The sequence below is a fragment of the Hemiscyllium ocellatum genome, chromosome 13 (assembly GCF_020745735.1).
Source record: "Hemiscyllium ocellatum isolate sHemOce1 chromosome 13, sHemOce1.pat.X.cur, whole genome shotgun sequence".
Taxonomy (NCBI): Eukaryota; Metazoa; Chordata; class Chondrichthyes; order Orectolobiformes; family Hemiscylliidae; genus Hemiscyllium; species Hemiscyllium ocellatum.
In genome coordinates this window covers 59,972,518-59,999,047 of record NC_083413.1, presented here as the reverse complement: position 1 = coordinate 59,999,047, position 26,530 = coordinate 59,972,518, and the positions used below count along the sequence as shown (strand labels likewise).

The following is a 26,530-nucleotide window of genomic DNA, read 5'->3' as shown; positions in this document are numbered from 1 at the left end:
ATGTTTATACATGAGTAAAATATCATTCTAAAATCTCTTTGTTTGGCATGTTATGTTATACTAATTATAGGTAAGAGCGCAATTGACTATGAAATGAGTATTGTGTTTAATGAAGTATAAATACCTTTGGAAGAATCTTTCAGAACAACATCAGAAATTTCAAATAATTTCAGAGGCAGTGGCATCTTTCTGTTGGCTGCAATTGTCTTCAGCAGACCAGGGAGCAGGGTGGTACGAGCCACCTAAATCAAATAGAAGGATGGACACTATAGATGAACTGTTTTCATTATCAGCTTGGAACACCTGCATTTAACACGCCACAACAGAGAAGACTAATCACACAAAATAAAAACTTGCAAGATTGCCTGCTCATTGCTAACAGTAAAATTTGGTTTCAGCAGCTAGTAAAACAGACAGTACTATTGTCAAAATGTGTGAGAGCTGGTTTCCCATATGCAAAGTGAACGCATTCCAGGGAACAATGAAACAGATAGTTCCAAACCATTGTTATTTAAAATAAAGAGAAGACATAGATTCTTGATCAGTCAGGGAATCCAGAGTTATGGGGAAAGGGGAGGAAAGTAGATGTAAGGAATGTCGGATCAGCCACGATCATGTGGAACAGAGGAGCAGATTTGAGGAAACGAATGACCAACTCCTGTTTCGATTTCTTAGGTTATGAATGTATTGCAGATTTAAAAGCAAATGTCCAACTACGTGAAAAACATTTAGTCATATACTACAATTTCAATCTTCGCTTTTTTGGAACCGAAGCTTGCATTTTCTATAAATATTTACAAACTCCAAATGGGAACAGTATGCAGTTAATACCTCTTTTAAGGTTAAATGTTCTTTGCGAAATGCATTTATTTATTTAAAATATTGGATAACTATGCTATTCCATTGAAGGAAAAGCAGTGACCAATTGGTAGCAATATTTTACAGCCTACATTCGCTTGCACTTGGTAAAACAATTTACAAACTGGAACACTGCCGCCACCTTGTGGTCTGTCAAATATTTTTCCAGCTTCTCAGACGGTCCCACAGTATAAGATACACACCCCTGGATTTGAGGGTCTTCAGATGATTTAAACAATCTGATTCTAGTTCACGACACGCAGCAGGCAGTGTCTGAGCAGGTAAGATGCTCAGGTTTTCACATGATCTTTTCACTGTTTGCACTTGATCTCCACCCGAGCCTATCGGAAATGCTCAGGATGGCTGGCACTTTCACATGTGCTTCTCCAGTGTGGGCAACCTTGGGTAAGATTCCAACAAGTTGGTCAGGATAACGTTATTTTTCAGGAAGGCTTAGAGGAGATCCGTGAAGCATTTCTCTGCCCACCCTGTAACTGCTTGCTGTCAGGAAGCTTGGAGCATAAAGCTTATTTTGGAAGTCTTATATCAAGCGTATGATGCACTCAGTACTGTGGACTGACCTCAACGCTGGGGATGTAGGCCTGAGAAAGGTCACTAGTATTGGAGCTTCTATCTGCCCATGGATTTGCAGGATTTTACCAAAGTTTTGTTGGGTGTATTTCTCTAGGGATTTGAGGTGTATTGCTGTGCACTATATATGTCATCGACATGAATAGAGGACAGGCAACACTATCTCTAGCTTGGTGTCAGGTTTGAGGTCTGTTTAGCCAACACACTATTTGCCATATGGCCATTCAGTTCGTTCTGCTATAACACATATTTCTTCAAAGCGATTTAGCTATAAAGTGTTTGATGAATTCAGACCATTATTTATGGAACACGCATTTTCCTTACCTGTATTGGGTATAGCCAGTCCCATTGGTTTAAAGGGTGCCGCTATTATATCATTTTCTTATAATGTGGAATCGCACAGGAATGGGCCAACAGCATTTCTCAGAACAGGCTGTAGGCTGCACTGTGACAATGGGCATGATATTGAATTTCACCATTCATGTCTTTAATGCCTGCCCTCACTGTAAGGAGGCTCTCAAGGCAGTACGTATGACCCACACTATCAACTGGCTCATGGTGGATCTTTGAAACAGTGCCCCACTGAGCGTCAAGTGGGGACAGGCCGATGGAAGGCTTCAGACTTCTGGACGTTATGTCCAATTCTCATTCACACCTCTGAACATGTGCAGACACAATGTAGTCTGCGCACTGCAGCTTGATAACAAGAGTTTGGGATCATCTCAGTTCTAGGCCAAACATTAAACAGTTTCATGTTCATCCTGCAAAGAGGCTCCACTTCAGTGGGAAACTTTATGAATACTGAGTAATGAATATGTTCTGGCAAGGAAGGTGGTGAAGAATATTGGTGTGATTACACAGCCTTGCTTGACCTCAGTTTGCATATACATTGGGTCTGTGGTAGAGCTACAGAATTTTCAATCGTCATTTATATAAAAAGATATTGTATCAGAATGGTGCAGTTATTTCAAGATTACAGGCAGAACCTTAGCAGGATCTCAGTGATGTGGGCAGGGGTGAGATGATTGGTAAATTGGGTGAGATATTCTCAATGTTGAGATCATCTCGCTGCTTACTTGTACAAGTTTCTCGTGCAGTGTAGCAAGATTCTCGCGCAGCAGTGGCAAATTCCCAAATGCCATTCATTATCGCTTGTTAAGACAATTTAACAGTCTAACCCTGTGCAATATTACTACACCATGCAAACAAGCTGGTGGGAAAACTCAGCATGGAAACCAGAGCAGCTTCTTGCCAGATTCAGTGCCAACATCTCAGGCCCAGTCCAAGGGTGCCAGCCCAATGTGCTCCACATCCAAGGATAATGGCTTGCAATTGCGATGTAACACTGCAGCAAGGACACAGTGTGCTCAGGGGCATGCACCCAGCTCATGGACTGGACCAGATGAGATCCCTGGGCCATTTGCTTCTGTCATGGCGCTCATTCACTCTGAGTCTACTTGGCAACTCACAGTATCCCTGCCTTGCTTTGCTTTTTTGAGCCAGAAGTACCAGGTTCATAATGCTATACTGTGCCACTTGTCAGACACAAATCTAGGAAGCTTGTCCTGGTGTCAGCTGGCCTCAGCCCATTCAAGGGAGACAGCCTTTGCACAGGAGATCCTGGCACATTAAGTCAAGGACTCCCTCCAATACCAGCTTGGAGCCTGCTCATGGATTCAGAGTCAGGATTCTCTGTCCAGGAACGAGGAACTGAATAACTGGCGGTAAATTACTTGTTCCAACACCTCTTGCTCTCCTGTGGGCTGGTTTGTTCCTGGACTGAGGGACAGACAGATACAGGAAAAATGAAAAGGGATGGCAGTTATTACAGTTGCTGCGTTTCCTGAGCAAGCAAGGCATGGCAGGTCAAGTCGCAGGTTGGAGGTGAGGGTTAGTACAGTAGATGTTGTAGGAAGGAATGAGCAAGAGTGATAGAGAATGAACCTCTGTGGGAAGTGGGTTCATCAGAGAGAAGATGGTGACTCTTACATTGGCGAAGCAGAAACTGATACTGACCTCCTTTCTACAGTGCTGTACATTCTTCCAAATGGCTGAAACTGCTCTAACCTCCAATTTTGCACTAGGTTGGCATGGTCTGGTGTTGTAGCCTCCACTGCTGGTCCTGAGGAGAAGAGGCACTTCTATCTGTGCACCACTCTTCCCAGCAGGACCTCCAAGGCATTAACCACAAAGTGAGGGGTGATTCCTCCATCTGCTGTGTCTAAGGCAAATGTCAGCAACTGTGAAGGGCAGCTGTGCTGAACAGTGCTTGTCCAGGGACTTTTCACAATGACATCAACACCGGGGATGTTAACGTCAGTGAACTGGAGATATCTCTGGGTAGTGAGTCATTCCAACTATGACTGGGAAGTCGGTCACGATACTCTCCACAGGGGCAGAATGACACTGAAAGCAGCAAGTTTGGAAAGATTCGACATTGCCTCACAGCAGGAAATCACTCCACCAAACTCAAAGAGACTTATACTTGGCGAAGAAAAAATTAATATTTAACACTTAGGTTCTTCACCAAAGCAAGTGGGATACCGAAAATCTATCTAATTATTTTAATTAACTTGATCCTTTCCAATCTCACTATATCTTCCTTCTACTGTTCTCCAAAACGGAAAGCAATTCACTAGATTTGGCCTAATTATGCTCTATACCTTAATCAAAGCATACGACTTTAAGGAGGGTCATTTGAAATTTAAGTTAGGGCATCTTTCTTTTAAAACTTAATTCACTCGGTTTCTAAAGATGTCATTTTAAAGTCCTTGAATGTATTATCTCCCAAATCAGTCTCCAAGTTTCTTAGAATTCCATGGCTGAATCCCTCCTGTCGGGTTTGCACCTCCGCCACAAACATTAATGTTATCAAAGTCAACAATATCATTTAATGGAGCTGTCACAAAAGTAAAGCAATCCTTCCTTCTCTATGTCAACCTGCGTACAGCTCTTGACATAGCCTACTGATGCATTTTCATCGCTGTCCATCTGGATGGAATTGCAATCACCTGATTCCACCTCAACTATCCAATAAGCTCTCAAGAATCAACTGTACTGGCTCCTCTTCCTGTTTGCAGAGCATTACCTCTGGTGACCCCCAAGGATATCTCTTGTGGTCTCATCTAGATGTTGCCCCTCAGCGACACGTTCCAACAATACATCAGTTGCCACATGGGTGCTGAGGGCACTCAGCTCAAGACCCTGCCACTGACTCTTAATTGTCAGACATGCTCAATATTCTGTACCAGATGAACACAAACTTCCTCCACACTTGGAGGGCAGAAGCTATAGGCTTTAGTGCACAATGCAATCTCTGTTCTTGTGCTCCATCCTTTTCCCCAGTGACTGCTCGAGAGTGAACCAGAGTGTTTACAATCTTGGTTTCAAATTTGCCATGGAGATGAGGTTGAGCACATATCCATTCTGACACACCGAATGCCCATTTCCTCCAGCTCAACAACATCTATCTCGACCCCTGCTTCCTCCCAGATACTGCTGAAACCCTCATCAAGGCCTTTCTTATCTCCAGACTTGACTATTCCAATGCTGTGCTGACTGCCCTTTCATTTTCTAATCTCCATAAACCTGAGGTCATCAAAGCTTTGTAGTGCACGCCCCACCTTGCTCTAAATTCTGTTCATTAATCACCTCTGACCTATGTAATTTCTCAGCTAGACAAAGTTTAGATTTTAAAACTCTCATCCCGGTTTTCAAATCTCTCCGTAGTCTTTCCCTTCCCTAACTCTGTCACCTCCTCCAGCCCCAGAATCCTTAGAGATATCTGTGCTCTTCTCATTTTGGCGTCTTGAGCATCTCTGGTTTTAATCACACTACCAGTGCTGGCTATACTTTCAAGTGTTTAGGCCCCTGAATCCAAAACCTTCTGCCTATACTTTTCCATCTCACTACATTGTTGCTATCTCTTTGACTGAGCATTTGGTCAGCAGGGATACAACAGGCTGAATGCCCCCTTCTTTGCTGCAAGTACTCTGTGGTTTATTCAAACTTTCCTAATGTGAAGATCATGTGGTGTTCTACACTCTGTGAATATAATAATATAATGGCATTAAAGGTGCTATATAAATACAAATAGTTGTTGTAAACGGGTTAATGGCTGATTTAAATGAGCTTTGGTTGACAATACATTAGTGTACAAAATATAGGAACCAGCTTCAGGCAGAGAACTCAAGAAATAACTTTCAATAACAGCTGCATAATGAACATTTGGTGGAAAACACAGCAGTTCAACTGACTTTGAATGCAGGTTACGTTGGAGGCAAGTGCTCACTCAGTCTTGGCTTGGAACTACATCACTGTCCCCGAATGTCACTCGGTCAAAATCCTGAAATTCCCTTCTTCACAGCACTATGGCTGTCCCCCCACCCAAAAGACTGCAGCAGTTCAAGAAAGCAGCTCACCACCATCTTTTTTTTAGATTAGATTACTTACAGTGTGGAAACAGGCCCTTCGGCCCAACAAGTCCACACCGACCCGCCGAAGCGCAACCCACCCATACCCCTACATTTACCCCTTACCTAACACTACGGGCAATTTAGCATGGCCAATTCACCTGACCCGCACATCTTTTGGACTGTGGGAGGAAACCGGAGCACCCGGAGGAAACCCACGCAGACACAGGGAGAACGTGCAAACTCCACACAGTCAGTCGCCTGAGTCGGGAATTGAACCCGGGTCTCTGGTGCTGTGAGGCAGCAGTGCTAACCACTGTGCCACCGTGCCGCCTCTTCTCCAGAGCGATTAGGGATGGGCAAAAATTGCTAGTTTACACATTAATGAATTTTCGAAGAGGAAATTAAATCGTACCAAGTATTTTGTTTAAAAAAAATGGTCTTTTCATTTACTTTCTTAAGTAAGCATCTAAAATAAAACATTAAAAATGAGAAAAACTGAGGGTGTGTGTTGGGCAAAAGGAAGAGTGGGTAAGAGAAGGTGGGCAGGAGGGGATGACAGCAATAAAACAGCAATGAGGGAAGAGGAATTTGTAGAGGTTGTAGGTAGCAAAATCAAACTCTTTCATCATAAGTCACTTAATAATTTCAGTGTAAACATTACATGCTGGAAATCCTCCTGAGTTTGAAGATCAACACTAAAGACCCATGAAATCAGATTAATGTCCCAGGTATGGGTACAATTCAAGCAAATTCACAAATGAGTTAGGAGTGAATTCACCAACTGAATTACAAATCAGACTTTACAATTATTCAAAATATATCTTTTATTACCTAGAAGTACCATTTTAAAGATAATTATATTTTGATAGTTATCTCATTAATAATTGCTATGCTGAAATAAATTTGTCAGGAAGTTCAATTATATTATAAGACAAAACTGTATTTCAAATCTTTTAAAGGTATAACTTAAAGATTTTTTACACACATAAAAATCCGTCTTCAAAATTGGAAATAGCAAATGTGCAAATCTTTCAAAACAAAAACAGAACAAACAGTCATTCTTCGTTCCTACCTGAAATTCAGCTGTTTTAGGATTGGCTATATGTACTGCTTTCGTTTCTGATATGTCCTTGCCCAGCTTGCCAGCAATATCATCTTGCGAACACTTAGGTGATGAAAAGCAGCACTAATTAGACATGAGGCAATGGCTAACTAGTTGGCTGGTCATAATTCCATAACAATAGTTTTCACAGATATAACCAACCATAGTACAAGAAGTTCAAACACAATGGCACATAAGTTGCTAGACCTCGATATAATATGCTCTATTCGTTTGACTTATTCTTGCATCCTTAAGCTCAACTTATCTTCACACACTAAATTACTGGAAGTATGAGCAGATACTGGCTGAGTAAGTGCACAGGGCAAGTGGGACATGAATCACCAACGACATTAAATTAGATTCAGGGGTTGAGAAATAAATAGGCTTGAGAAGGAAAATGAACTTGAGTGGGTGAATTCATTTTCAATCAGGTAAGCAAGAGAAATAAGCAGAGGGCTCTTGCGACACAGTGGTAGTGTCCCTACCCCGAACCAGGAGACCTGAGTTCAAGTCCCATCCACTGTCATGACATCTCTGAACAGATTAATTAAAATATAAGATAAATAAATGGAAGGGGAAATAAATAAAAACTGGACGAGAGGACAAAAATAGAGACAGAAAGTAAGGTTCACTTTACAGGTTGTAAATTGATTAACAATTATCACCTTGTCAAAAGGCTATTTTACACTATTGATTATTAGATAGCTTCCAGTGGCAAGTTAAATGGATAATTAAGATGCAAATTCAGCAACTTCATTAAACTCAAGGGATGGTTAAGTGCCACAAGCTATTGGCATCAGGCCATTTGTAATTGATGGGGTTCCTCTTCCTCACCACAAGTTGCTGGTTAATTTGCACATTAATTAAGATACTTGCTGTTCAAACACCATTATTTTCCAAGCAAATTTGGGCCAGAATTTACTTGCCTGTAATTTACCAACACACAAGCATCAAAAAAATACTTTGCAAGGTTTGTTAACATTCAAGAACAAATTCTACCTGACAGTTCACAGCTATAAATAGCTACATTGATTTATTAGCTTCAAAAACAACCCAGTGAGTTGATGCCCTAACAAAATTTGCCATGGGCTGGTGACATATGTTTGCAGTGTTGAGAGGTGGAACAAGTACAAGCATTTGTTTGAATGAAGTTCACAAACTCTACCACATTGCAGGGAAGATCATCTAGCTACCGTGGGCTTCTTCCACAATTCGGTACACCTGGTGACCCTGGTCCAATACAATTCTGCAACAGTACTATCATTGTCCGTGTGTGAAAACAGGTGAACAGATTTTTTCCTGGCATTCTATCCATCACTATCAGGAAGCTGTACAGTCTGTGCCAAGCTATTGTAAACATCTGGATGATTCAGGTCTTTAAAAAATGTCAACTCTGTAATTTGTCTTGTCCATATAGTGGACGAAAATTTTAAGGCCCAGTGACCAGTTTCCAGCACTCTACTGATGGCACTCCACCATCATTAGGTCCTTTGCACATACTGGAATACAGGTCAACTCTCACCAACTGTGCATACAATCTGCCCTTGGATTTATCAAGGAACTCGTCCACTTTCATCCATTTTCCTAGATTCAGCTGGGGTGAACTTCAGTAGGTTGCACCCCACTGACACCACTCACCAACCATGCATCCCTGGAGAACACTCACCTCCACTCACACTTAATATAGAATAGAGGTAATGAGAGGGGTTCTTTTAGTGCAGAGGTAGTATCCCTAGGAAGCCTGGATTCAAATCCTACCTGCTCCAGAGGTGTGCTATAATATCCCTGAATAGGTTGATTAGAAAAAAAAATTGAGGTAGCGACAGGGCTCTTGTGGCACAGTATAGTATCCCCACCTTTGAACCAGAAGGCCTGGGTGAAGTCTCACTTACACCAGCGATGTGTCATAACATATCTGGACAGGTTGATGAAAAACAAACTGAGGTAAATAGTGGGCTCTCATGTTACAGATGTAGCATTCCTACTTCTGAACTAGGAAACCTGGGTTCATGTCCTATCTGCTCTAGAGAGGTCGTTGGCTAATTATAAATTTTAATTACGTGTATTACCAAAATTTCACCAAAATGTACAAAAAAAGGGTTTTCTAAGTCAGTCATTGCAAAAGGTGCCATCTGACATTTTTAAAAAAATCCACGTTCAGCAGTATGTCTCAAATGTATTATCATTGTCATTTGTTCTTTCTTGAGAAAACAGGACCAAGTAAAGAAAATGCACAAAGTTTGTGTTTTGTGCCCTGCAAAAATAAATGATCTTAATATGTACCCGTCACACAGAGTAAGCAGCTAAATGAAGGTACAAATGCATTTTAATTCTTAACAAAATATTTAAACCAAAATAAAAATGAAGTTGATCTTATTAAAGTTCCTGCAATGATCCTAAATATTAGGAAGTGATAATGAACTCACCAGGGCAAAGGTCAAGGCCTCCGTGAATCCACCAGCTGCCATGTCCTGCCTCAGCAACTCAGCTAATTTGTTCAATGAGAACTAATAAAGGATAAAATAAAAGCAATCAGGTGACCAGGCTAAAGACAGTCTCAGCAACACACAGCCAGACTTTGCAGTCTCAGTAGCACAGTGTTTAGCATTCATGGCCACAGGATGTCAAAGAGGCTCCCACCCCATTGACGCCACTCACCAACCATTCATCCTAGAGAACACCCACCTCCCCTTAGAACAGCTCTCACAGCTCCTAAAATGCTTACTGTGGTGATTGTAACAATCAGGGTGGATTTCAAAGAGTAGCAGTTCCCTAATTGGGGTTATTAAGCTGGACAGATCAGAACAGTAGTGTCAGACATCATGATCCACTGAGAGTTGGCTTTGAGGGAGGACTCTTCCACATGTAAATAAAAGGTGACTTGATGATGGGATACTGCCCTCTATGGACTCATTTCATTCACTGTCCATGCACACCCAACACAGACCATCACTCCACAAACTGTCATCAAACCAATAAATCTCACCCCCACCCTCCCAAACACTATTCACTATTCCAGCCCTCCCTAAACGCCTGATACTGATCTCTTTATCTCTCTAGTCGCTGCTCACCCTCCCACATCCCATCCCACTGCCTCACTGTGCTCAACTCCCTCACACCACCCACCATCCCTACATTCACAACCCTCATCATACCCTCTCCCTGCTGCAATAACCCATCACCCCTCCCACTAGTTTACCCCACACCCTCCCTTCTATGTTCACTCCCAACACCTAGCCTTCCCCCTGCTTCCCACCCAGTATGCTAACAATCCTCACTCCATCCTGGAGCACTGCCTTTGACACAACATCTGCCAGACTAAGGAGGAAAGGGTTCTGAGAAAGTGAGCTGGGAAGTGGTTGCAAGGGTTGGGTCACCACCTTTAGGAGAGCAGCGGGGGGGGGTCAGTCACATAGTAGTCGTAGGGTGGTGGGGATGAGCAGCATCAGGAAAGGGTGAGGCTGTGTTAAGAGGGTGTGAGTTGCATTGGGAGAGGTTGGCCAGTGTTGGAGAAGGGGGGGGGGGGAGGTGAGCCATGACAGGGAGGGAGGGGGTGGGTAGTGTTAGGGAGGGAGGAGGTGGGCTGTGTTAGGGAGGGAGAAGGGCCATGTCAGAGAGAGGGGTTGGGCCGCATTGCGAGGGGGTCAGCAGTGACAGTGTGGCCATTGTGCAGGATTTACCACCTGATTTATTTAGACAATCATTTCCAAAACAGGCGTCATAACTGTTACAAATCAATGTAAAAACCACCGTCCATACATGGCAAACAGCATCAGTTAGGGCTCCCACAAAACTGTCCCGGAGATATCCAATTTTGTTCCTGGTGTATATCAGCTCCCCAAAACTTCCGATGCCATTGTGACCACAATATGAGTGAAGGTCTCAGGTGTTATTGGGATCGGAACATCTAGGCAAGAAGGTGATGATTTATTTCCTGGGTGTTACTGGAACCTGGCTGCTGTGCTTGTCTGCATAGCAACACTGACTACACTTGAACTATAATTCACTAGTTGTGAAGTATTTTGGAGCATTCCAAAGATACAAAATATTTTATTTCTTTCAGGACAAAGCTTTCTTAAAATACTGCTGTTATGAGCAGGTGAGGAGAAGTGAACCAGATCCCCTTTTCCCAATCTTCTCAGTCGGTCACAACAAAAGTTTAAGTTATTTTTAGCACAAGGACATAACCACTCTGCAACTAAAATATAGCAAACTCAGTTTATGGAGCACTAAGGAGCCAGTCACAAGGTTTTCTGAAGTTAATTGAGAGCAAGTTGTTCACCTGCCAACTCTGAGAAAAGTAATAAAGTAATGATATCAAGTATATGGTGTTTGTAAAGTACTTGGAGACACACACGCATATTACTAAAAGGGGATAGCATCCATAAGATAAATAACATAAAAGATATAGTTGAGTCATTTGGGTTTTGTTGAGGCATATGGTTTAGACCCAACAGCACGACTGATTAGTTGGGTCTTTGGACACCCAACAGTAGTAAATATTGCAGTGATCATTTAAATTCTTGGCTTTCTGATACTGATATTTCTTTCCAATCAGTGTTATAATTGGATATTTTGTTTTCTCAAGAGATGGAATGAGAGCTTTCTCCAGCATGTGTTAGTTCTACAGTCTAAGATCAGTCTCTGCTCTACCAAAGAAGCCCCTTGAAACAGCAGCAGTTTGTAAATTCCCTGTCTGAAGTTTGGTAATAACAGGTGAGGTTCCATGTGAAGACCCTCTTAATGGTGTAAATCAATATAGAAGATGTGGTATGTTCAGCCGAACTTTTCCTGCTGCTGTGCTGATCTAAGGTCTGTGCACGGCAGCAACTGGAGAATCCCATAGTCAATGTATCAGCATGCCAAATGATTATACAACTATACAAAGCAGAGGGAACATTAGAGGTGAAGGCCTTTTCACAGGTTAAATGACTAGTTTATTTGTCTTCATGTAAAATGTTAAAACAAGCTAGTATGAGCTGAATAAGAATCCATGTTACTTTTATGAAACTTGGCCAACCTGGGTAGGTCAGGTGATGCTTGTGGCTATTTTTAATCAATGCTTTTCAATCCTTTTTAAAACCATTGCAGTTCAAGAAAGTCCCAGGTATTAAATCAGATAATGGGATTCAAAGATCAATAGTCCATAATTTACTTCATAATAACAATGCAGATGTAATGTAATATTACAACCATTTACTTTAATCAATAACAAAGACTGCTGTCTCTCACCTGATTAGCTACAGTGTATGCTTTTGGAACGGTCATCTTGATATTGTTGTAACCATAGGCTATTGCTGCATCTTCTACAATATCACACGGATGGATGATATCTGCCCTTGTGGGGGGAATTTCAATTTCTATTTCTTCTCCATTTCCTATTACCTTGGACTTTAAGTACATTCGACTCAGCAGTTTAGCAATAGATTCAGGTGTTTCACTGTAAGTAAAATAAAATTGCAATTAGAATTAGAATTTAGAATTTTAAATACAATTTAATCAGGTAAATATATTAGTTTCAATAACTTACGAGACTCCTACATGCTTGTTAATAAAATCTGCACTTAGAATTTCTTTTCTATACCTCATCTCCTGAAAAAGAAGAAAAAAGTTTGTCATGTCAACAAAGCCATTTTCAATAATATTTTAAACTTTTCCAAATTTATCCCTCCTTTCTGGAAAATCCTAACTTATTTTAGAATGTGGGTTCTATGGGTTCCATCTGGCTGGTCACAACTGTCTAGGAAATTGTGGCACTGACCCCTTCACGCGATCAATTCAGAAGGAATAAAGGCATTGGATCCCACTACATCAATGTTCTGACTCCTCAAAATCTGTCCACTGTCTACAAAGGTAAAAGCCAGGAGTGTGATGGAATACTCTGCACTTGCCTAAATAAGCACATTTCCGACAAGACAAAGGAAGTGACACAAAAGAGTTAATCACTCTCTAAAACTGGTATACTTTGCAACAAGATTCAATCCAGCAACTAATCAAGGTTAATTTGACAGCAGTTTCTAAACCCACAACCTCTATCACCTAGAAGAACAAGGGCTGAAGACATGTAGGAACAGCACCACCTGCAAGTTCCCCACCAAGTTGCACACTATCCTGACTTGGAACTATGCTGTTATTGCTTCACTATCATTGGGTTACAATCCTGGAACTCCCTCCCAAATAACAGTGTAGAGGTATTAATAATGTTACTAAGGAAAATTGGGAAAGGTAATAAGTGCTGGCCAATTATATTCCCGTCCCATGAATAAAGCAAAAATGTACACAAGCATAAATTTATATCATATTCCACAAGTAAAATCACATTTCTGCAGTGTTAACATTGACATCCCTGCCACAGTGTAACTAGTAGCATAATATTTTTGATATGTGAAAGTCATCAAGTAGTTTTGTACACCAATATGCTTGGATAGTATAATCTAAAATCCTAATTGAACAATTGATATAGATTTTGTATTTAAAAGGAAACACTACAAAGCTGCAGATTCACAAAGTACATTTCAATTGTTTTATAGAAATTAAAAGGGTATACAATACTGTTTATTTGACATACAAGTTTTAAATTTTGTAATTATAATCTTTGAAATGTGAAACCTACTGAGATCAACTTTAATACAAGCTCTAATTCAGAAAATAATTTGTAATAACTTGGTATTACCAGATTTGTAACATAATCACATAACATTACAAATTGAAACATAAAACAAACAAACTTCAATTTTGTGCCATTATATTTGTGTAATGTTGTTAGTCCAGCTTTTCACACTGTTCCCATTGCTACCACTACTTACAGATCTGTATTAATCCTTCCTTTAAAAAGGTACTCAAAACGCTTGCTAAAGGCACAACTCAAATTTAGAACAGCAAAAATATCCAATTACATTGTTGCATACTTTTCCCAATTCAAGCATTGGTGACACAACTCTTTTGTTTAATGACTGTTACACTTTATTAAAATTCTATTGACAATATAACATTTCACATAACAAGTGGTAACTTTTATTTCTCTTATTCTGCACAATTTGAGCTGATTTGTTTCTTCACTTATTAGAAAACACAGAATACATATATTGTCATATTAATCAATGAAAGTCTAATTTTCCAATGGATCTTGGAATTTGAAAAAACAAATGAATAAGTGCAGCAATCATCTAAATATTTAAAAGTCAAATATTGTGCAGAAAATTATCAAGTTGAAAAGCATGAAGACAACACAAATCTGCATATCTGATCTCAGAGGATTATCCATTTTTATTTCTCTGGCATTAGTGTTTGTTAACAATTGTTATAAATTGATTTCCCTACATTGTGTAAACTGTAATTGTCTTGAAGGTTACATTCAGCACTGATCATGTTGGGCAATTATGATTAAGGGTGCCAACTATATTTTTTACACAATAGAAAGAATGGCTGATTATACTCACTGGGTAAATGCATGTTTCTTCATTTGGATATATTACCTGAGCTGCTTCAACTCTGTAAAACAGATTTTGATTTTTAATTCAAGATTCATTTCCAGACATCTGTACTTGATAATTACAAATATATTACATCAGAAGTATTTTTCTTCAGTTAAAATCCAAGACCTATCCTACACCAACAGTTGCTCGGGAAGGAATTACAAATAGCAGATAGCCATAATATAAGCATAAAAATGCACACAATTTGCCTAAAACACAACCTCTAATCTTGTTTCAAAGTTATCTCATTTCTGTATGTACAATGTATTTACTTTATCATACATTAACAAACATTCTTAATTCAGATGCGAAAGAACATAGTACATTCAATTCTGGCCTCTTGAACATCTCAAGTTGCTCCATCATTGGTGGATGTGACTTCAGATATCTCACCTTAGGCTCTTCCAAAACATCCTCATCTCACATCTCTTATAAATCTCTCTCTCAGACCACATTTTTGTTCACCAGCTTCAGTATCTCTACATTTGGCAAATCTTGTTTTATAGTGCACCTGTGAAGTACCTTGGTACATGCTGCCACGTTAAATACATAGAATATATTTAAGTTCAATTTGTTGTTGCTGGAGGTAAATTTTTAGAGGTACTTACGTAAATGATTTCTCACAGTACTCACTAAACATTGTGACAATCATATCCAGCACTATTTTTGCCTGTGATAAGAAAGAGTCAGTCATTTAATCTCAGTCAGGTTTGATTATATTTGTTACGTTTACTTTTATGTTTGGCAAAATATATAAAAGTCCCAACAAACACTGGTATACTTACTTTTGTGCGATCAGTTGCCGTACATTCAATAAAAACATTCTGTGTGTTGAGTGTTATTTTACTATGATCGCCTAGCAAATCAAAGACAAAAAAAGGATGATCTTTGTAACTAGAATGATGAAAGTACAGCAAAAGACATTTATTTCAACTACTTAATAGTTGTGTTTTTGGTAGGGTTACTTTTCCCTCTTGCTTTCCCTTGTAAATCATTCGCCTGTAAGTTGAAATTTGTGGGCCAATGCCAACTTTCAATAAATTTATGACAGTCGAGGACACAGAAGAACTTCATTGGATAATACCAGGAAAAAGGTTTCGACCATTAGAAAAGACTGAGAAATCAAGGCCCTTGTCATCAAGCAAAGAGTGTTTGGAGGTCACCTGATACAGGGGTTCAAAATATTTCTCGGTTTTAATAAAGTAAACAGAGGGCTCTTGTGACATAGTGGTAGTGTCCCGACCTCAGGGCTAGAGGGCCCAGGTTCAATAACATTTCTACCAGGTTGATTTTACATTAAAAAAAGGAAACACTAGTTCTAAGTTGGTAACCACAAGAAAAAGATTAAAGCTTTTGCTAAAAGAACAAAATACATTTAGGAACATCCTTTGAGCAATAATAGGAGAATAGGGACATATAAAAATGGGACGTAATGAGGCCTTGTGGGTACAGTTTAGGAATATAAAAGGTCAGTCACATCGCTAAGAATGTATTATAGGCCCCAAAACAACAATCAATGAATCTACAGGCAATAGAGGAGGAGCAGACATATAGACAATTCACAAAGGTGTTTAAAATAACAACAGGCTAATTATATTAGAGATTTCGACTTCCCCAATGTTAATCGGCTAGTCATAATGTGAAGAGTATAGAGGGGTAGGATTTTTTGAAATATATTCAGGAGAGCTTTTTATAATCAACATGTATAAGGTCCAACTAGTTTTGGATTGGGGGAAGGCAGGTTTTATTGAAATAAGACAGAATAGACTGGGAACAGCTTCATGGATAAATCTGCACCAGAACAAGGGGATGGCAGTCAAAAAGGAAAAGAGGAAAAGACAACATATTCTCTTTAGGGTGAAATATAGAAGCAACAAGCCAAGAAACCCTGAATGTCTCAGAATAGTCAGGACTGGATAAGAAGGAAATGACAGACTTTTAGCAGGTACAAAGGGGACAAATTAACAGAGACCTCAATGGAGTTTAGGAAGTGCAGGAGAGAACAGGAAAAAGCAATCAGGAGAGCAAAGACAGGACATGAGAAAACACTGGTGGGTAAAATTAAGGAGTGTGGCGAGATATTATCTAAGTATACTGCGGGGAAAAGAATAACTAGGAAAAAGTAGGACCCATTAGTGACCAAGGGTGTAATCTATGCATGGAAGTGGAGGACAGCTGCAGGGTGTTAAATGGGTACTTCACATCTGTCTTCAATCAGGAGAGGAGGATGTACTTAGAGTTTGGGGAAGAGGGACTGTGGGGTTCTTGCGTAGATTGTCACAGGGACTGAGGGAGTATTGGAGGTTTTGGCAAGTTCGAAAATGGACAAATCCCAGGGCCAGATGGGCAAACAGTCTGCTGTGGGAGGCAAGGGAAGAAACCACAGAGATCTGAACCAATTTTTTTTAACTCCCCTCTGGCTACAGGGGCGGTGCCAGAGGACTGGAGGACAGCTAATGCAGTTCCACTTTTCACGAGATTGGTAGAGAAAAGCCAGGAAATTAAAGAAAGTCTCACATCAGTAATAGGGGACCTTGGAGAAAATTCTGAGGAGGGAATGCACTTGGAAGGGGAAGGTTTGATCAGGGATAGTCAACATGGTTTTCTCAGAGGGAGATCATGCCTAATAGATTTGAATGAGTTTTTTGAGGTGGTATGTGAATGAAGGTAATGTAATTGATGTTATTTATATAGATTTCAGCAAAGGCTTTAACAAGATCTCATATGTGAGACTGATAAAGAAGGTAACAACACATGGGAACCTGGGTAACTTGACAAATTAGATCGTAAAATTGGCTGAATGGAGGCCTGTGTCCAGGGATTATTGTTTGTGAGATGAGAATGTGAGGGGGCATGATAAGTAAGCTTGCAGATGACACGAAGATTAATGAATAGTGAGTAAGATGATCTTAGGTTACAGGAAGATAGAGGCAGGTTGGTCAGGCAGGCATATTGAGGTATATAAGTTTATGAGGGGCATGGACAAGGTGGATGGAAAGCAGCTGTTCCGTTTTGTTGAAAGGTTAATAATGAGGGGCCATAATTTCAAGGTGAAATACAGGAGATGTAGAGGGGTTTTAAGGAATAGATGGTTCACCCAGTGGGTGCCAGTGGTCTAAAATGCACTGCCTTGGAGGGTAGTTGAGGTGGGAAACCTCACAACCTTTAAAAAGTGTGTAGAGGAGCACTTGAAATGTCATAACATTTAACGCCATCAGCCAAGTGTTAACAAGTGGGATTGGTGTAGATAGGTCAACATAGACTCAATGGGGAGAAGGGCCTCTTCTGCGCAATATGATTGAATGAATCTGCAAAAGCAAAACTAGGACAACACATGCCCCACTAGAATGTGGTTGACCCATACTTTGAAAGGTTTTTAGAAAGGGGATATGTAACTGAAAAACATGAAATTTAAAAATAGGATGAAATACCTACTGACTGGACAGAGTAGGTAACCTTTTCGAACAAATAACGTAGGCTCAAGAGAAAGCAACAGTATGGTCAGACCTAAATACAGTTAAACTTGAAAAACAAACTTAATTTCCTCACTTCTTTGTTATATATCTCCCAAGGTTGCAAGGAAAAGATTCAACAATGTCGCATCATATTGGAGGCATCACTTCCTTTTGGCCTTCTATTTAGTAAGCGGCTGTATATCCATAAAGATAACATCACAAAACTCGTCAGTGGCAAAAATCCCTCAAGTAAAACACTAATCATTTCTTGTTGGTAAAACAACAATTGGCTATGCTGACATTTATTCCTTGAGATTAGAAGGTCGAGGGAATGAGACTTTAAAAATGAAAAAGGGATTCAATAAGTACAAAAAAACACTATTCCTCTGGTGGGGGAATTCAATTTAAAATTAGTCTGGAATCTTGAGGTCCTTTCCCACTGAAAGATTAGTTTGAAACAATAAATGCCTTGCCCCCTCTGCCCACCACCATCACTGGTGCCACATCTGCATGAAAGGTTGTGGGTACCAAGGCAACTAAAATTTTCAAAACTGTGGTCAAGTAGGTTTTGGTCAGGGAAGTGTATCAATACAGGTAAAACGAAATGGAGATATAGATTAGTTACGATTTAATTGAATGAAGGCGAAACAGATTTTAAAAGCTAAGTGGTCTAATTCTATTTATGATCAGAACAGTTTCAGACTTCATGTCTCCACAAACATTTGTCGTGATCACATCTAATGTTATTATTGGATAAGTCAAATCCTGGGCTAAAACTGGATTGATAGATCACATTTGATTTTGTCTTGGTTTCAGCAGTGGTCTCTCACTGAATTATTAGCATGCGATGCTGCAGATTTTGCTTTAACAATAAAACAGAAGGTTATTCACAAAAGAAGTAAAGACAAAGTTGAATTAGCTAAATTATCTACTTATAACACAAATTCAAAAATACATTTTACACAGTAAAAATATAATCTCATTAATCTCCTCTCATTTACAAATTGTAAAGAAAAACAGCTTTTGTATGGGAGGGATGAGGTTGCAGGGGAGAAAAAATGGAAACAGCTACAGTGAACATCAAGAATCTATTTCCTTTACATAGAAAAATTGGACCAGAGTGCTCAGGCACAAATGGCATACTGTACTCACCATTTATAATAGGTGGCATAGAAAGGACGATGCCATTGCTATCATAGATAACAGGATAAACTGGTTTATCTTCAATGATGTGCAAATAATGGCGAAGGTGACTGTCTGTCTGAAAATCAAATCAAATAAATAGTAGCATTTTCTAGACCAAAATCATTCGGTAAATTGTTGAATAGATAGATGTCATTAGGGTCTTGGTTCTTTCATTGTTGAAAAAAGAAATTGATACCACAAAAAATGATATAAATACACATACAGGATTTTATCAAATACTTTGAATTAAAAGTTTGATTCAATATACATTTTGCTGTGGAAGTAAAATCTAATCATACAAATACGTTATATTGTATATTATTGAATTAAAGATCAAACAAATGATAGGTTAATTGAATGGTTTTGTAAAAGCAGATATTGTAGCAGTTGAATATCTGTCAAACTTTGACTGGACAACTTGGGTAATGAGGAAAGACTGGAAAGGCTGCTGTTGTTGGAGCAGTGCAAGTTGAAAGGGGATCTGATCGAGTTTTATAAAATTATAATGGATAGATGTGGTGGTTAGTTTCCGATTTTCTCCATTAGTAGAGGGGTCAATTACTAGAGGGAATAGAGTTAAGAGGCAGAGGAGTGAGAGTAGAATTGAGGAGAAAGATTTTCACCCAGAGAATGATGGGAATCTTGAACTCACAACCTCAAAGAATGATTTAGTCAGAAACTCTCGTAACATTTAAGCAGCATTTAAATATTCACTTGCAATGTCATTGCCTCGAGAGCTATGGGCCAAGAGCTGGAAAATTGGATTGATGTAGTCAGATGTCTGATGACCGACATGGACATTATGAGCAAATAGCCTCCTTTTGTGTTGTAAATGTCTATGAATTCACACAGATCATCAATTATTCAAATCATACCAATTAATCATGATACATTTGACTGAGGTTATCTCTCAGCAGGGAAGGATTCTTTAAACAGTTCACTTTTCATTTAAGACATGATATTTTGCATTTCAATATATTGTGCCAACAAGGTGAGGACCCATGTAGTCAAGGACACCGTTATTCCAGGAAAGCTTGAGTACTCACTGCTGGGAAGAATTTGCATCTATACAATGTCTTTGCATGCACCAGGACTTTGCAAGGCAATTTACAACTGGCTGGTTAGCTCAGTTGGCTGGATGGCTGGTTTGCAATACAGCGTGACACCAACAGCACAGATTCAATTCCCAAGACTGTTGAGATCATTTTGAAGGTCTCACCTTCTCAACCTCGTCTCTTGCTGAGACGTGATGATTCTCACCACCAGTCATCTCTCTCTAATGAGAAAGCCACCTTATAGTCCTCTGGGACTACGTGTAACTGCCAGGTTACTTCTGAAGTGCAGTTATTGTAAATACACATGCAAACTTGAAGCCAACTCTAAGGATACCTCACAAATTGCAAGTGAAATAAATTACCTTTTCATTTGTTTCATTATCAGTTCTGCTGTTCAAGGGTGGAATATTGACCAGTAAATCAACACAGTTTTACCTTCTTTTTCGATTTGTACTAGATTTATTTTACATCCTGCTGAAAAAGGTAAACGAAGAGCAAATTTTCCTCGTATCACCTGGATTGTCCAAAGCACACGGGCAGGGAGTATTTCGGTCAGATAACCAAATGCCAGATAACATAGTTTAGCCAAGCATCGGGACCTTGAGATCTTGTTCAAACAATCCAAAATTCGGATAATCAAGGTTCCTCTGTGTCAGGGTCGGGCGGAGCCACTAACTTGCTCTGGGTGAGGTATCAGCCCCTCAGCAATGGCTTGCACTAATTGGCCAATTATTAGCCAGAGCATAGACTCTTGGAGCTGGAAAGCTGAAGGAGTAGCAGCTTATGGTTAAGGTAAGAAAGAGGTTTCTGCATTTGGAGGTGGCCTCTCTCCAATTTCTAAAACATTTACATTAAAAACATGTCTTTGCTAGCTGTGTCACCACTGTGGAAGAAGAAACCCTCGCAGGAATGCCTGCAGTTGAAATCAAGAGTGGAGGGGGGGTTTCAAAGCCTGTCTGGAGCACTCACCCCCTGATCAGTCTGCATTAAGGTAGATGGTGCAAATGCCAAGCCCTCAGGGGATCTGCAGGGTGACTAGAAAACACCAGGCAGCCTCTGACCAAAGGCCTTAAGCACCACTGAATACAATACGTTACCCATTGATTTTGAGGAGTTAACCCTGTCATTCCTGGTAAAATAGCTTAGAGGGTATAATGGGTGAATTTTCAGTTGCCCCCTGTGTCATTTGCATGACACCCTAAACCTCATGCTGCAGTTCGCAAATAAATTCACAAATGAGAGATAGGAGACATTTTCCAGGACCTGCACTTGATCAGAAAAGACTAAGACAGTACGAGCTTGGAAAAAAATTCACCTACTTATCAGTGCTGTGCTAAACACAGAGGAGAATAATAAAGATGTTTCTTTGTCTTGTGAATATTTCAGGATTTAGAAGATTAAAAAATGCTAATGCCAAGGAAATGCAACATTTCTCACTTAGTTGACCAGGCTCCATTCCAAGCACACAAAAATGGGGTAGAATGCAAGAGGACACAGTTTAAAGCTCCAACAACATATCTGTAGCGACCTCAAAGGGCAGGCCATCCCTTCACCTGCAAGCACATCCTTCTTCTGCATCACACATCAGCCATCTGGTAGCTTGTAGTGAGAATGCAACCACACAATCTCAATTTAAGCCAAATTTCAAGTAATTATGTGATGGACATTCGTACCATATTCCGTGAAAATCGGATTGTAATTATCCAAATACAATTCATAAGGACCCTTCCAGTTAGCACACATAGGAGGGGTTTTCTTAAACACGATTAGTATAAGCTGGATTTGAATTCAGGTAGAGGGGACATAAGCCAGTTTCTAACTTGATACATCACAAATTTCACCAGATTTAAACATTTAAAAGCATAGAAACCTGTGTGCTCAACAATTATTGTGGCACAAGGGATTTTTTTTGTCCTCACAAAGTATTTCACACAGGTACAATTTTTCAAATTAAAAGAAAAAAGCAAAGTGCATAGCCATTGCAGATTAACTTAGATTTGCTCAATTATTAATAGCAACAGATCCTTTGTCAAATGAGTTCTTTTACGTTCAGTTTAAAGCAAAGCAAAAATATTCATCATATAAAAGTCAAAAACTGACTGTAAATGTTGCTTACCTTGTAAAGATCCATTATTTCTGAAGCTGTGTATTCCTTTGACTGGTTTAAGGGTTTAAACATAATTTCAGAAGGTGGTTTTGCAGTATAGGTAAAAGGTCCTACCAGTGTGTCCAGATCATGGGTTCCAATTGCAACCAAAGCTCGCTTCCTACAGAAACATTTACACACTAATTATTTTCTCAACATTTACTTCCAGGGAATCTAACTTTTCAGTATTACAACTCAAACATAGTAGAACACCTCAAAATTGAGCAACCAAAACTTGTGACTATTTTACCACATGGATGTTTTCACACGATGTCTGAGTGACATAGATTTGGGAGTTTAAGAGATGATTTATCAGAAAGTAAGGGCCTAGGTGCTCTCACCTGCAAATGTTTTGATGCAGCTTCTCCTGTAGATCAATGAAACTGTCATAGCGATCCTTGGTAAACTTAATGTTACGAAGGACAGCTGCTACAGCATGTGGCCGAACTTGTGCAGTCTACAAAGGAAGAGAATTATGATGAAATTGGGACTTGTAACAACAAAGAGGTTTTGGATTGTGATGGTTACAGAATTAACAATACATTATGATTATAGCAGCACAAAAACATGACTAATTACTATTCCTCCCTTCGTGAAAATAATGACTAATTAAAAACATTTCTAATTCAATATCTGGTCAGTGTTGAGATGGCTGATTACAAACAGAATGGCAGTAGAAAACTGCAATTGGTTCCAAACCTACTGGTTTTAGGCAGAAAAAAATCTGCCAGGGTTTACATTAGTTATCCCTATCCTACAGACAATTGAAAGATAGGATTTACTGTTACTTGGAGGCATAGATTAATCAAGGTAGTCAGCACAGTTTTTTTTAAGGGAAGATTGTGTCTCAGTAATGTAATTGAATTTTCTGAGGAAGTAACGAGGATGATTCATGAGAGTAGTGTGGTGGTAGTCATTTACATAGGTCCTCTTAAGGCATTTGGCAAGGTCCCACATGGCGTGCTGGTAATATAAATTAATGCCATAAGGATATGATGAGTTGGATTCAAAATTCCAAAACGTTGATTTTACTGCTCCTCGGATGCTGCCTAAACTGCTGTGCTCTTCCAGCACCACTAATCCAGAATTTGGTTTCCAGCATCTGCAGTCACTGTTTTTACCTCGTTGATTTTAACCCTACTGCGAATCCTCTTGCAAGGATGCCTGCCTTGAAGAAGTTTTCCTCCTCTCTCTACAAGAATCTCAGGGAGTCCCTCTCCCACTGCAACTCCCAGGTCATTTCCTCTGCTCTGAAGCTCTTCAACCATGTCCTGAAACAAACTCACTACCACCGCCACATTTGCTTCCTCAATGCCTGCCTCCATAACCAACTCGTCCCACACAGACTCCGGACCACCTTTAAACCAGCAGAGTTTGGAACCGAACAGGACAAACAGGAAGGGTTTTTGCCCGAAACGTCGATTTTACTGCTCTTCGGATGCTGCCTGAACTGCTGTGCTCTTCCAGCACCACTAATCCAGAATCTGGATTCAAAATTGACTTAGTGATAGGAAACAAAGGGTAACTGTAGACAGGTACATTTGCAAATGGAACCCCATTCCCAATTGCTTTGCACAGGGCACAGTTTTGGGCCCCTTGCTGTCAGTGATATGTATTCATAACTTTGACTTAAGCATCAGAGCGACAATCGGGAAATTTGCTGATGACATAAAAATTAATTGGGTTATTGATCATGAAGGTTATGGTAATTCACTGAAGGAAGATACCAATGGTTTGATTCAGCACAAAATGGCAAATGGATTTCAGTCTGAACAAGAGAGAGGTTGTGAATTTGGGAAAGCAAACAAAGCAAAGGAATACACATTAAACAGGGGTGTATTGAGAGGGATAGAGGTGGTGAGAGACCTTTGTGTGCACATACACTGGGTCCAAAAAGTGGCAGGATAAGTGGCACCATATGGTGGTAAAGAAGGCATGCGAGTTGCTTTCCTTCACTGGGTGAGGTATTGAACCCAAAGCAGGGATGTCACATTAGAACAATATTAAACACTAGCTAGGCCACAGTTGGAGTTGTGTACATAGTTTGGGTCACCATATTACAGAAAGGACATAATTGCTTTAGAGAGAGTAGAGAGGAGATTAACAAGAATGTTGCCGAGACTTGAAAATTGCAGGTGTGAACAAAGATTGGATAAGCTCGGGTTGTTTTCCTTAGAAATGTGGAGGGTGAGGAGTGGCTTAGTTGAGTTCTACAAAATAATGAGGGGCTTGGACTGAGTGGATGGAAAATTGATTTTTCCCAAAGCAGAGATCAATCATTGTGGGCAGAAATTTCAGGCTATTTGTAGACATATTAGAGGAGACGTGAGGGAAAACATATTTCACCCAGACGGTGGTGAGTGTCTAGAATTCTTTATTAAACTGCCACACATAAATTTTAGTTATTATTAAATTAGTAAAATAACTTATCGATCTGTTCAGCCTGGCACTGCACTGATGGGTAGGGGGCTGGTCAGTTATTGGCTTTTTAGCGCCAGCCTTTTGTTATGTTTTAAGCAATTCCTGGCCCAAATGGCCCAACCCAAAAACTAACAAGATCCAAAGTCCAGGACAAATTCAGTCCAGGTTGCCAGTTTTGATACACTGCCTGTATTTTGCTCAAACTCGGAATTTTTTTTTCAGAAATACTGAAACTGGTATAAAAAGTTCATATGATGTATTTTTCCTTTTAGGACCTGGGTTGAAATCCATCCCCAGTGGTCTAGGAAACACGAACATTACAATCCTTTCACAGGAATAGGTGTATCGTCTAAGGTTGGGAGTCAGAAATGCTGTCGAACAGCATTCAAGCTGTATATATTAGCTTCATGAAATTACTAAATATTCCATTTTTAAAGATGAATATTCTTCATTTAAAATATATTTTAAAAATAAAACAAATTTGCTCCAACTTTTAGTGTGAAATTAAAGCTGGAATGGTAATGGCATCTTGAAAAGAGTTTAATTCCATTTCCTTTAAAACCATATAACATTCTGTGAATGATGCTTCTTTCACATAATACAGAAGTGAAAGTGCAAGTCACCACAGAGGGCCATAACTACTTTTTTATTCATTTGTGGGATATGGGCATCACTGACTGGCCAGCAGCTATTGCCCATCTCTAATTGCCCTTGAGAAGGTGTTGGGGAGCTGTCTTCTTGAACTGCTGCAATCTGCCTGTAGTAGGTTGACCCATAATGTCATTTGGAGGGAATTTCAGGATTTTAATTCAGCAAAATCATTATTGCTTGCTCAATAGAGACAGAGAGCGAAAGAGAGACAGACAGACAGAGAGAGAGACAACCGGTGGTAACTTTAATTTGAGGGTAACCACACCTCAAGTAAGGGGCAAGGTTGAGAAGATGGGGTCCATGATGACCCCAGCCAATTTAGGAATTGGAAGACTTGTTCTTAGTGTCACTCTGCGTCACAAATTAGCCATCAAACCAACTGAGTTGATCTACCCCCATATAATGTTTTAGCTTACTAAGCAAAATACATGTTTACCTCTTTGGTGATAATTAATTTCTGCATGTCTCCACTAGGTGGCCCCACTCTTGTGTACTTTGGAGCTTCAATTCTGCTTGGACAAATGAAAGTTACATCATGACAGTCAACATCTTTTAGAAGCAATAGGTATCTGAAAACTTTAATAACTTAATGACAAACCACACTTAACGAGACTACAATTCTTTCCAAATAAGAAAGAAGGCTTGGTGACAAGGAAATCAGTAAGAAAATGAAGTCAAGCAGCATCTATCAGCAGAGAAACGAGTTAATGTTTCAGGGTCATGTCTTTTCATCAGAACAAACTTGGAGGTGTAATTGGTTTTCAACAAGTGAAAGGAAGAGGACAAGAAAAGAACAAAAGGGAGGTCTTGGGACCAGACACAAAGCCAAAGAGAGTGGTAATGGAACAAATAAAGACATTAGAGGTGAGTTGAGAAGAAGTTTGAATTGCAGAATAATCTGTCTCCAAAATCAAAAACAAGAGACAATAAAAGTAAAACCAAAACCTGCAATGCAAAAAGGAAACAAAATTCAAGCAGAAGTTACAATCAAGCTGGAAATGTTCAAACAACTGCACTACATCCTTTGGTTAAGGCCTCCTTCCTGACATCATTTCAGATGAGTCTGGAAGAAGTCCTTAATCAAAGGATGTGGTGCGTTGTTTGAACTTCATTCAACACAAAGGGGCCGAGGAGAGAAATCAATATGTGAGCAAGGTGAAGAATTATAAAAGGTGT

The 26,530-nt window shown here is 39.7% G+C and overlaps 1 protein-coding gene across 1 annotated transcript in view; it reads right to left on the bottom strand.

Annotated features, from left to right (window-relative positions):
- Nucleotides 1–26,530, bottom strand: part of farsb (phenylalanyl-tRNA synthetase subunit beta) — a 60,553-nt gene that overhangs the window by 23,343 nt on the left and 10,680 nt on the right. The window contains exons 4-15 of the mRNA XM_060834224.1: nucleotides 25,791–25,863; nucleotides 22,624–22,739; nucleotides 22,253–22,403; nucleotides 19,049–19,157; nucleotides 15,227–15,297; nucleotides 15,050–15,111; nucleotides 14,406–14,457; nucleotides 12,497–12,558; nucleotides 12,199–12,406; nucleotides 9,393–9,473; nucleotides 6,937–7,029; nucleotides 125–242 (exon numbers count right to left, since the gene is read on the bottom strand). Coding sequence (XP_060690207.1) covers nucleotides 125–242; nucleotides 6,937–7,029; nucleotides 9,393–9,473; nucleotides 12,199–12,406; nucleotides 12,497–12,558; nucleotides 14,406–14,457; nucleotides 15,050–15,111; nucleotides 15,227–15,297; nucleotides 19,049–19,157; nucleotides 22,253–22,403; nucleotides 22,624–22,739; nucleotides 25,791–25,863 — 1,196 coding nt within the window. The remainder of the gene's footprint in view (nucleotides 1–124; nucleotides 243–6,936; nucleotides 7,030–9,392; nucleotides 9,474–12,198; nucleotides 12,407–12,496; nucleotides 12,559–14,405; nucleotides 14,458–15,049; nucleotides 15,112–15,226; nucleotides 15,298–19,048; nucleotides 19,158–22,252; nucleotides 22,404–22,623; nucleotides 22,740–25,790; nucleotides 25,864–26,530) is intronic.